We start from the raw sequence: 12,142 nt of genomic DNA, 5'->3' as shown, positions 1-12,142 counted from the left end.
GTTTGTTGCAGGACTGGACACTGACGGCATATATAGAGTATCCGGGAACCTGGCAGTGATTCAGAAACTACGCTTCCTTGTGAACCACGGTGAGGATGAAGGGGAGGAGGGGAACGACTGAACTTTATGAAATTTTGTCTTAGATTAATGAAACCTGAAGAAGGTAGAAGTTGTATTTTTCTTTCTGTTGTCAGAAATCAAGACATTTTATCTCTTCCTCTTTTTTTTCAGTCAAGATAAATGTCATCTGATGCTGTTTTGTTCAGTCTGAATACACACAGTGTAATCCATACATCACTCAAGACTGTATAACTGCTTCTATCACATGACATCCGGACGCCGACTGAGTAACTGTTGCTTTTCGCAGAGCGAGCGGTGACCACTGACGGCCGTTACATGTTCCCAGCGGAGTTGGTACAAGGTAGATTCAGCCCGACGAGGAAAAACCAGCCGCTTTTCACGTGTTCCTCAGCCTGCTTGTTTTGTGCATCGTGTGTTGCATAATGTGAACACCTCAGTGAGAAACTCAGTCAGAACGCCCACCCACAGATTGACACGCAGAGCTGAGCTGCAAACCAGAAGTGCACTGAGCAGTTCGGTGGTTGTGCTACCATTTGCTTAATGTATGTGTGTCCCTTAGGCTTTCTGTGCTTTAAGTTTTCTGATGTAATAACACGCAGCAGGTTGTACAGCGAGCTCTCACACGGTCCAAGGCTGCCACCAAGTGGAGGAAGCAGAGAATCAGCTCCTCTAATCTCTCTGACTCATGTTTCTCATCATTAGATTCTTGTTTGCGTCATAAATATTCTTGACATTTAGGTCAAATTAAAGCTAATCATTGTCTTCCCTTTGGTCACTATGATCCAGCTTGAGAAGCATTTGTCAGGCCTGGATTATAAGAAACTGTGTGCTTTACATGTGTTTGTGCTTCAGTGTCTTCTCTCACTTTTAAAGACCATTTCTATCTCCCTCCTGCAGCTACGAGCCTTAACGTCACGCCTTAACGCTGACCTGAATTCACACTCTCTCTTGTTTCTCTCTTGATTCGAACTCTTTGTTGCTCTTGTTTCACATTGCCTCGCCTTTTCGTTCACTTCCTCTGACTCTGTCTGTCTGAATTTCTCCCCGTTACCCTCATCCTCTCCTCCTCCCTCCCTCCCTCCCCCCTCTCCCTCCTCCCGGTCTCTCAGAGGAGAAGCTGAATTTGGACCAGTCTGATTGGGAGGATATTCATGTCATCACAGGAGCGTTGAAACTTTTCTTCCGTGAGCTTCCCGAGCCCCTGGTGCCCTTCGGCTTCTTCACCGACATTGTGGAGACAGTCAGTGAGTGACCAGCTTCAGCCCCACTCACACTGTTTGTTTTATCAGAATCAGAAATACTTTATTGATCCCCGTGGGTGAAATCACCGTTACAGTTGCTCCTACTAGAACAGAAAACATCACACTGTGGATATGAACAAGATTTAAATAGAGAAAGATAAAATGGCAAGAGTAAGGAAGAAAAAAATATATAAAAAATCTAAAAAAATAAATGTAAATAAATATATATATACATGAAACTATAATAGTTTTTACTTACTGTATGCCCTCCTCTGTTAAATGTGGAGTGCTCACAGAATGACATCATCTTTGATCAGTCTGAGGGAGAAAGTAAAGCACTTTTATGTATGAAAAAAACACAGAATTCTTATTAAAATGCAAATAATCACCTTCATATTTGAGGTGAGACATTTTTGTAGGATATTGTTTTTTCCAAGTGTAATTTGGGCATTTATTGTCTTTTCTTTGGTTGTGTTTAGTGGAACACAAACAGGAAATGAGGGGAAAGAGAGGGTAATGATATGCATGAGAGAGTCCCTGGCCGGGCTCAGTTACATGTAGAGCTGCAACAATTGATTGCTCACTAACTATTTTGATAATCGATTACATGGCTTGATTTGCTGTTTAAGGAAATAAAAGTAAAAATTCTTTGATTTTGGCTTCTTAAATGTGAATATTTTCTGGTTTCTCCGCTCCTCTATGACATTTTAAGACATCCTCTTAGACATTTTTCACCATTTTCAGACTTTTTATAGGCCAAACAACTAAACGATAAATCAAGAAAATAATCAACAGATAAACAATGAAAATAATCATTAGTTCCGGCCCAAATTATATGACTGTATGACATAAACTGAATACTTTGGGTCGTGGACAAAACAAGACATGTGAGGACGTCATGTTGGGCTTTGGGAAACACGACATTTCTTAATTCCAACGGAAAATATTAATTCCTGCACACATTTTTTACCTCCGCATTGATTTATTAGGAAACGGTTGAAGTTTCCGTCACCGAGACTCAATCTTAAGACTTAAAGTCTTGAGATTTTGGGGGGATTTGATTCCTCGCATTTTAAGAAAACAAGCGGTGTGCGTGTTGCCTTCGACTCATCAAACACGACATTTCTCACCATTTTCTGACATTTTATAAACCACACAAGAAAACAATTTAATTAACAATCAAAATAATTTTCACTTCTAGCCCTAATTTACATGATCAGTGTCCATTTTTTAATTAATTGTGAGATTTTTAATACAAAACATGGACAACACATTGTGTATTTCTTGTGTGTCTGACTGAAAAGACGAAATAGAAGAAAATGCTAACATTCTGTAAAATGAGGTAGTAGTGAAACCAAGACGAGGGCAAAAACATTGCTAAAACCACAATAAGATCAGCGGCTTGCACCTTGAAGGCCCTCAGAGCCCTTCTTAATAGTATTTATCCTCTGATGTGCTTTTATTTTGAATACTCACAACACTGCTGTGGTTTTAATGAGTCGAAACCAAGACAGTCTCGGTTAGAGAGAGGAGAGCTCAGCCTCCTCTTTACTTGGGCGGTTTCACACTTTGTCAAGCTGTTGTGAATGTAATGCTCTTCATTATAGAATAAAGTGTATTTACAGCACTCGGTTTTTCCACCTCTAGAAGATGTTGCCACATACGGTATATAGTGAAAGATATATGGGCACAGTGAAATAAAACGGCGCTTCCACGAAGAGAAAATTGCATGAAGGCGAGAGGAGAATAATTACATCCTGACAAAACTGTAATTTATTGGGCAGTGTTGAATTTAAATTAAGTGACGGTTTCACTGCAAAAAACATCCTCGCAGTGTAAATTACCCACATTTTAGCTGCATCTTTCCACACAAGTCCCATAATCCTTGACTCATATACATACATGCTTCAGTTTAGACGCCATTATTTAAAGGATAAGGTTGCTGTTATTCTGTTTTTCTTCTTGTCAACAAACACCACGAAAAGACCGAAACCAACTATGTGTTAGTTCATCTTCACCTCACTCAGTCTGTGGCAGTCCATCCCTTTCCTACCGTTAAGAACAGGCCACAAATGTAAACCGAATCAATGTGATGTCGCACAAACAGCAGTCACGTCCGGATAGAAAACTTGCAGTCACTAATGAAACATTAAATCAAAGAAAGGCACGTTCATTTCTATAACACCATTCAGACACGAGGCAGTTTGAAGTGCTTTACGGAGACAATGAAAGGCTTTAAAAATAAGGCGTTAAGAAAATGTTGCCTTTAAAACACAAAAACAAAACGCAAGCATATAAAAGGTTACAGATTACAAAGAAGTTATAAATCTAATTATGTGAAAGCCACAGTAAACAGTTTTGTTTTAAGCCCTGATTTTATTGATTTAAAGTCAATTATACCCTCCATTTACCCTGGATTTGAGGATTAAGGAAACTCGCTAAAGAAAAAAACCTTCAAAAAATTTTAAAAAACCTCAAGAAGCGCCACAGACGAGGGGTCCCTCTCCCAGGACGGACAGACGTGCAGAAAATGTCACGGGTACAGATCAGAGCAACAAAATACAAGTAGATTATATGAAATATATCTGAGGAATGTGAATCCATGCCTCAGGTAGTCTGTAAGCTTGTTCCACAGGTGGGGAGCATAGAAACTAAAAGCTGCTTCACCTTGCTTGGGGTAAACGTGTCCCAGATGACCTGAGGGGTCTGGATCCTTCATAACGTACAAGTAAACCAGAGATGTATTTAGGCCTGAGGTCATTTAGTGCTTTATAGACAAGTAGTTAAAATCTATCATCTGACACACAGAAAGCCAGAGCAGTGATTTAAGGACAGGTATAATGTGCTCCACCTTGGTTTTAGTGAAGACATTGTAGGCAGCCTGTGAACACACTGTTACAGTGGTCAAGGCTGCTGAAAAGTTTTTCGGTAGCTTGTTTAGACAATTCTTGTGTATTTTTAATGTGGTAATAGGCTGATTTAAAGCCTCAAACATGCACTTTAGATGGATGAGATTTAAACACTTTGAAATAACATCATAAGAAAACAATATTAAACTGTGTGTACGTTACGTGACGCAGGGGTTTTCAACCCAGAAGTTATTGGAAAGAAAAATTCTGTATCAGGGGTGCACAAACTTTTCTCCCTTGGAGGACCAAAACTCAAACTTAATTACTTAACATTTTTTTACACTAGTAACATCTGATGGGCCAAATCAAACCTTATGGAGGGCCAAATTTGGCCCACTGACCCCACTTTAGGCAGCTCTTTTCTATATAGTTTAATTCTATAATATCTATATTGTTCTATATATATTTAATTCTATATAGTTTGATTATATAGATTTTATATCTAACAAGGCCAAATGTTTTCCTAAACCAGCAGGCGACTGTAGGTTTAAGCAAAGTTGACTGAAAAAGTATTTTCAGTTGAGGTTTAATACACATTTGGCTGATCTATTGATTTTTTTTTTTTTAGTTTTAGCCTCTTTACAGCGGCTACGTGTTTTTTGCAGAGTTGATTTTAAGATCTTTTATGATCCTCAGGCAGTGGTCTGTTATTTATTCCAGAGTCCAGGCTAAAAAAATAACGAGGACTGAGTTTTTGCTATCAGGGGCCCCGAGGCTCTGGAATGACCTGCCCGAGGAAATAAGGCTGTCAGACTCAGCGCCTTCTTTTAAATCTCTTCTAAAAACGTACTTCTATCGAAAAGCGTATCTGGATTTTATCTGATTTGCATGCTTATTTTATTGGTTTTCATCTATTGAGTTTAATTTTGCTCTTCTTGTATATTTTATCTTTGTAGTATTTCATTTCATTTTATCTACATGTAAACTGTGTACTTTGGTTTGATAAGTGCTCTATAAATAAAGTTAATTATTATTATTAAAGACTAAACAACAGAGCCCATGTTAATGGCAGCATAATAGGCAGCGTGGCTCAGTGATGTTTTTTATTAGTTTTATGAGTATTGCACTGAGAAATAAAGCAAATCAGGCTCACATACAGCACATTTGTAGGATCAATTCACTGATCGTGTTTTTGATCTCTTCATTGTGTGTGACAGTATTTAAAAAAAACACCAAACTTTTCCTTTAACTGTGTTCTTCATCAATTAATTTGCATGAGCTCTCTGATGAGTATCACAAAATACTTTCCCTCATCCTGAAACAGTTGTTAATCCTGCATTTCAAATTAAAATCACATTCAGAATGAAAAATGATAACAAATGTAAATATGTTCTCAGTATCGATTCCCTGTTTCTTATCAATCCACGGGGCTTTTTTGTGCGCTCACCACTTCGCTGTTCATCAAACCACAGTGGTGATGGCTGATAATTACAAGCAGCTGTATCAGATCAGATAGTGGGTGCTAATTGAGCCCATGTTATATCAGTTAGCGGATGCCAATCAGGTTTCTGTTGCTAATAAAACACATGAAACAGAATGCAAGTGATGATATCTGTTGTTATCTGACACGTCTCCCGCTCTGTGTCGCAGAGATGTCGGACTACATGGACAAAGTGGATCGTTTGAAGTGTCTGGTGCTCAACATGCCTCCTCCAAACCATGACACGCTGCAGTTCATGTGTCGCCATCTCAGACGGTACAGTGCATCTCTGCTTGTTTCCATTTCTCTGGGCACATCTCATAATGCAGAATATTCCCTCGGGACCTTTCAGCACGCAGGAATGAACCGGATGCCCTCGTGAAAGGAAAATAAAAATCTCCTCCTCGTAACTTTTCTTTTTTAAAATCTGACCACAAGAGGGGGTCGTTTCCTTGTCGGTGACTTTCTGTCAGGGATTCTCAGAGTATGCCAGCACTGTACCAGGATCACACTGTTGTTAAGTTTGGGTCCCTGTGAAGATGAAAAGGCTGGAGGAAGATGAATGGTGTACAATGTTCTGCGAGCCAGTTCCTTTTACAGTACATAAAATGTGTGTTTTTTACCGCCTATGGTTTTTCCTTCCACTACAGGGGTGAGTGTTCGTGTTCTGAGGCTGATGTTTGTGCCAGGGTGTGGTGGGCCCCATGAATTTGTCAACTCTGTGTCTTTCTCTCATTTTCTCTCCCCGCTGTCATTCCTCTCCCCCCTCGCTCTGTTTCTCATTTATTATCTCCTCTCCCGATCGCACCGTCCCCTCCTCTCTTGCTCGCTTGCTACCTTTTGTTTCCTTACTTCCACTTCATTCTCTTCCTTCTCTTCTTTATAATCTCCCTTTCCTCTTCCTCCTTTCTTCCTCCTCTTTCTATCTCTCTATCCTTTTTTTTCCTTCCTCCTCCCTCTCCTCCTTGCCTCGAAGGTCCCATGGGAGCCTTGTGGTTCGTCTGCTGGAAGGCATACCAACACCACCGCCGCCACCACTGGAACCTCTCTCTTTTCTCTCTCTTCGCCCTCTCCCTCGCTCTCTCTCTCGCTCTCTCTCCCTTTTTTCCTCCTCTCTTTTTAATGTGGAAGTTTTGAGCAATTGCTGGCTGCTTCTGTGGCTTGGTGGGAATGGCATTTTTAGAAGAATGCCTCATGCTGTGGCTTCAATCCATTCCTGAGTCCCCCCCAATCACACACACACTGAGACACACCAACATAGGTGGATACTGGCGGCGGATTGGGACACTTAAGTGCACAAATCCAGATTTGAAAATGCAGATACGTGGACGTGAAACAAGATGTCACTGGTGGATCCACAAACTGAGATTGAGAAGAATTGAGATTGAGATTGTTAAAAAAATTATAAAGATGTCACACGCTGACCAGAAGCATGAAGCTGTACGAACAGTTAGCCATCAAGATGGATTCAAGTCTGCAGACATGCTGGCAGCTCTGTGTGAGGCTGTAGTGAGGAGGTGCTTAATGCTAAAGTCAGCATGCTAACATGCTCGCCTTGACAATGCTAGCATGTGCAGCAGTGTTTATCCAACCAAATCGCCAGAATAAATGTTGGCTATGTACATTTCTCCAAACCACAGATATGTTAAAAACTTAACATTTCTTTAGATTACATTTTTCATTTTATGTGTGTAGTCTGGTAAGGTTTAGGCTCCCAAACCACTTGGTTAGATTTGGGAAAAGATCATGTTTTGAATGAAAATACCTGGTTTTTGTTTTTGCAAACGGAGCAGGAGATGTCCCACTGTCTCGTTTAAAACACTAGGTTTCACTCTTATAAATGTTGAAACCCTTCTCATCTGTGACTCCACCACTGTCCCCTCTACCTCTGAATATGAAAGTCAGATCATAAAACATGCAAAGTTAATGTGATGTGGTACGTTTTGTAAAAATGTGAATATGGTAGTTAGCCTATGCCACGTACAAATGAGAACATAGCAGTGAAAAGTTGAAGTGTCTTAAACCTGCATTCTTTTAATGGCCAGCAGGGGGTGACCCCACTGGTTGCAAAAAGTAGTTTGATTGTACGTGGGCTTATGAGGAAGTGACCCCACTTTTCACTTGAGTTATTCCCTCAGTAAACAGTTTCCTAATGAGTTTATGGTCTCAATCGCTAGTTTAAAGTCTTCTTCAACGCAGCGTGATGTTCATTTTGTAAATTACGGTCACATTTAGAGTAAAATAGACAATAAAGCAGAGCATGCTTTAGGGCGTGGCTATCTTGTGAGTACCAGGGTTCTCAGTCAAATCAATCAGGATATCTCAAGCAAGCTCAAGACTTAAAAACGGTAGTCCACACACCAATGGGTGATGACATGGTGGGTTTACACTTGGTGACAAAGTTCAGTGTGTTAGCATGCTAACATTTGCTAATTAGCATGGAACACAAAGTACAACAAAGGCTTAAGGGAACGTCTTTAATTTTCCAGGTCATAAACCAAAGTATTGGACCGATTAAAAGTCATTATGGCTTAAGTTGGAAGGATCAAGTTATTACGATTCATCCTCGTAGGGGACATGAATGTGTGCAACAATACACAATCCTAGTCTGTATCTTTTGAATTATTGTTGATATTTGAGATGACTTCAGTCTAATTTCCTATTTGACTGTTTTGTCTCTCTGCAGAGTTTTGGAGCGTTCAGACTACAACCGAATGACCACCCAGAACATCGGCATCGTGTTCGGGCCGACCCTGATGCGCCCGGAGCGGGACAATGGCAACATGGCGGTGAATATGGTCTACCAGAACCAGGCGGTGGAGCTCATCCTCAGCGAGTTTGACCACATCTTTGGAAAAAGAGGTCCCTCTTGATCTTTACGGACAGAGGGGGGTTCAAAAAGCTCCTCCAGATCAGACGAAAGCACAAGTAGTGCAGCGTCAACTCATGTGGTGTAAAAATGGATTTCACATCAAAAGATAATTACGGGGTAAAAAAGAACCAGGACAGAGAGCTGCTAATCATGACATCTGCCCTCCATATAAAGCCATGTTAAAACAATAATAGTAAAACAAACCAATTTTAGCTGCAATACTTGTGTCTGTGAGTGCAGATGTGGAGCCAAGCCCAGGAACGGACGCCTCCGTGTCACTTTTCCTTGATGTTTCAGACTTGACCAGGATGAATAAAAGCCATAAAAGTGATAAAGCTCCTCCAGCCGGTTCAGCTGGCTGAGTTTTAATCAGTTATTTATCAAGGAAGGATGTGTCTTAACGTAGCACTGAAACGAAACTTAGCAGAACCATCTCACTGTGAAAACACACGCACCAGCACCTCTTGCAGCAAGGACGGACAGATCCCACCTGCAGTGTGGATATACTGTAAAATATGCAAACAAGCAGGAAGCGTGCTGGGCATGTATATGTGCCCGCATCCCTGCTGAAGATATACAGCGTTTAGAAGAAGAGTTTTTAGATTTATGTCAGAGTTCAGAGGAAAAGTTCAACAAGCATGATTCCAGTGATGGGATGAATGTGCCAAGAGGGCAGAAAATGTTCCTTTGTACCAAATAGTAGTGTACTTTTTAGTACGTTTTAGTGAGTGGCCCCTCAAAGCTTCCCTTATTGTACAAAATTGGATCTATCTTCTATTTTTATTAGTGCAAACTCCTCAGATTAAGTTAAAAACATGACATTGTAAATATGTGAAATACCGTCTTTGTCGACTAGTAGCAGTTTGCATACAGTGTGTAACCTAAACATGATATATTAGCCAAATACAAACTGCTTTGAAATTACCATTGTGTTGTTAAAAAAAGATGTTGCCTGGACCTGATAACTCTCCTGCGTTGAATAAAAAGAAGTGATGAAACTGGTGTGATCTATTTTGTGATGTTTGCCCAGGATTTGTCTGCCGGGGTTGTTTATAGCGAGCGATGGGGTTTGCGTGAGAGATAGTGGAAGTGTGTGGAGGTATGTGGGCCTCAGAGACGCGGCGGGCGGAGGCATCCCCTGTGATTGGTGCAAATGCTGCTTTTAATAACAGAACAAAAGAGGAACTGGAAATGCATATGTTTAAAAAATGTGGATTTTCCCCCAAAACCCTCTCACTCTCTCACTCTGCGGCTTTGGTAATTTTATATTGACTGTGGGTTTGGCAAAAGACAAAAAAGAGCAGAAAAGAGGCACGAGGGGGGGAGAGTGGGAGGGATGGGGGGGGGTCATAGCTCATAGATTTTGTAAAGTTTTATTAGATGTATTTATTCATTTTTATGTCCGTATTATTTCAAGTCCTGCTAGTGTGTGTGTGTGTGTGTGTGTGGAGGGTTAAGATGATGTGTAGCTGATTGATCGTCTGAACTTTTGTTCAATGTGCACATTTTTCAAGGTCGGACTTACATTTGATCGGCACAGAAATATTTTCTACTCAAATATACGACCACATTTGTTTACTCGATCCAAATGCATGTATGCACATAGTCATCACAGTTTAAACATTTATCCCAGTTTCTCTCTGGTCTTCTGACAGCCGTGCGTCCCAGAGGCTCCTCCGCATTAGATTGAATGTCTCCAATTTGTTAAATTATTGAAGAAAAATAATATAACAGCCCGAAAACATTCATTTTCATTCACGTATTTTTTACTGTATGTTCTGTTCTTAAATTGAAGGGACTTTTTCTGTCAATAAAAACCCAGTGGCTTTTTAAACCGCTGCAGACTCGAGCCCTGTGATGTGTTTTATTTCACTTGGTGTGATGGCGCTAATGACTCCCAAAAATAGAATCAGTCCATCAGAGACACAATCAAACACCCCTCCCTCTTAATTAGCAGTGTGTTGGCAGTGAAAGTCAAACACTGTTACTTCAGCTTAAAATGCTGACTCTTTCTTTCTTTCTTTCTTTCTTTCTTTCTTTCTTTCTTTCTTTCTTTCTTTCTTTCTTTCTTTCTTCCTTTCTTTCTTTCTTTCTTTCTTTTTACATTTACATACATTTAAAACAATGCACAAATATCAATTGTGCCTCTGTATGATGATAAGTATAATAATCTGTCATTACTTCAAATGTAGACAAAACACCAGAAATGCTGAAAACCTTTGGGAAAGATTTGCTTTCAACAACAGACTTTTGATGCATGAACTGATGAAATCTGCCCGCCCGACATTAGTTCAAAACCCTTCTGCATCTGTAGGTAGTTATTCTGTTTGTTGCAACGCTAAAACAACAAAATGTTTTTGAGTCTGTGGAAGTATTTATTAAAAATTCATGTAACTAAGAGAATGAGAAGGTTGTGGAAGAGGTTGTGAACTGTTTTCATCTTTTTTTGTATTTTTCATCCAAGTGACTCTCGAAACTGACTTAATTTTCACAGTCCAAATGTAAATGGAAGTGTACTTCATAGTAATTTTGCGTGGCCGGCTCTATTCTAATGAATCTGTATGGTTTATCTTGCAGGAAGTGATGCAACCGTGATGGTAAAAGGCAAACAACTGCCCTTTTTGTTCCTGTATATCGCGGCTTGTTGGCAGTTGTTTAATTCATTTCCTTGGAGAGGAAGAGAAAGGAAGGGAATGTTTGCTGTGGAGAATCACTTTTAAACTGGATGGGAATCAGTGTCTTTCTCAAAGACAGTTTCTCTATACATTTGTGTCTGTGTTCATTCTTTATAGACAGGCCTGCCTTCTCTGTCTGTTGCAGGGAATAGAAACTTAAATATGCTCAGCACTCAGTCTGACAACCTGTTGCTCATGGATGGGACTTGCAAGTGATGCTGATGCTGAGTCTGCTACACCACAATAATTAAATGTCATGTTACTCACTGTCGAGCCCCAAACCAGCCAAGCTATCAGAAGAATGTCATAACATCACCGATTGTTGGTGCTACAGTTGACTAACCGCTGCTGATGCGTGGCACACAGTATCTGACCTACGTCACCCAGCCTGGTTTGTTAATGTTACGGTTAGACGATTGTTTACTCAAACTACCGTTAAACCTAAAGCTCGGTGTATCACATAGCAGCAGAGCTGCTCAGTCCCTGCATGCCCCTACCACACACACAGGTTCACAGGCACAGAGCAGCCACCTCTGATGAATCATCATGCAAACAGGCAGAGCCACAAAAAAGCTGGTGTCACAAAGCAGTCTGCAGATCATGAGTGGTGGGAACTGTTTACTGTGATGGGAAACTGAGTGGCCAGGCCGCAACTGTCCTATGTCTGAAGATGTCTGCGTTTACACTGAAATTTAAAAAATAATTTGCTAGTTCAATAGTGAAATAACTCAGCAGTTTAATTCATTTTAAAGCCACTTAAGGGAAATTGTTGTTACACCTAAATCTTGTTGGGCTGATTTTTATAGTCTCATAAGGCCTCCAGCAAGAGGTTATGAATTCAGTGACAAGTAAATGCTGTTTGATAGTGAGTTTTTGTTTTTGTTAGAAAAATCAACGAAATACAACATTCTGGCGACAAAGTATGTACAATTTTATTACAAATA

The 12,142-nt window shown here is 40.2% G+C and overlaps 1 protein-coding gene across 3 annotated transcripts in view; it reads left to right on the top strand.

Moving 5' to 3' along the window:
• arhgap9 (Rho GTPase activating protein 9) overlaps positions 1-9,521 on the top strand; it is a 54,067-nt gene extending 44,546 nt beyond the window's left edge. For all 3 annotated transcript variants that reach the window (XM_073468633.1, XM_073468634.1, XM_073468635.1), the window contains 5 exons: positions 12-89; positions 368-421; positions 1,191-1,325; positions 5,822-5,927; positions 8,338-9,521. In XM_073468633.1, coding sequence (XP_073324734.1) covers positions 12-89; positions 368-421; positions 1,191-1,325; positions 5,822-5,927; positions 8,338-8,524 — 560 coding nt within the window. In that variant the 3' untranslated portion in view covers positions 8,525-9,521. The remainder of the gene's footprint in view (positions 1-11; positions 90-367; positions 422-1,190; positions 1,326-5,821; positions 5,928-8,337) is intronic.
• The last annotated feature ends 2,621 nt before the right edge of the window (positions 9,522-12,142 follow it).

This window comes from Pagrus major, chromosome 6, assembly GCF_040436345.1.
Source record: "Pagrus major chromosome 6, Pma_NU_1.0".
NCBI classification, from domain to species: domain Eukaryota; kingdom Metazoa; phylum Chordata; class Actinopteri; order Spariformes; family Sparidae; genus Pagrus; species Pagrus major.
Note: the sequence above shows the minus strand (reverse complement) of the source record. Positions and strands in the feature narration are given on the sequence as shown.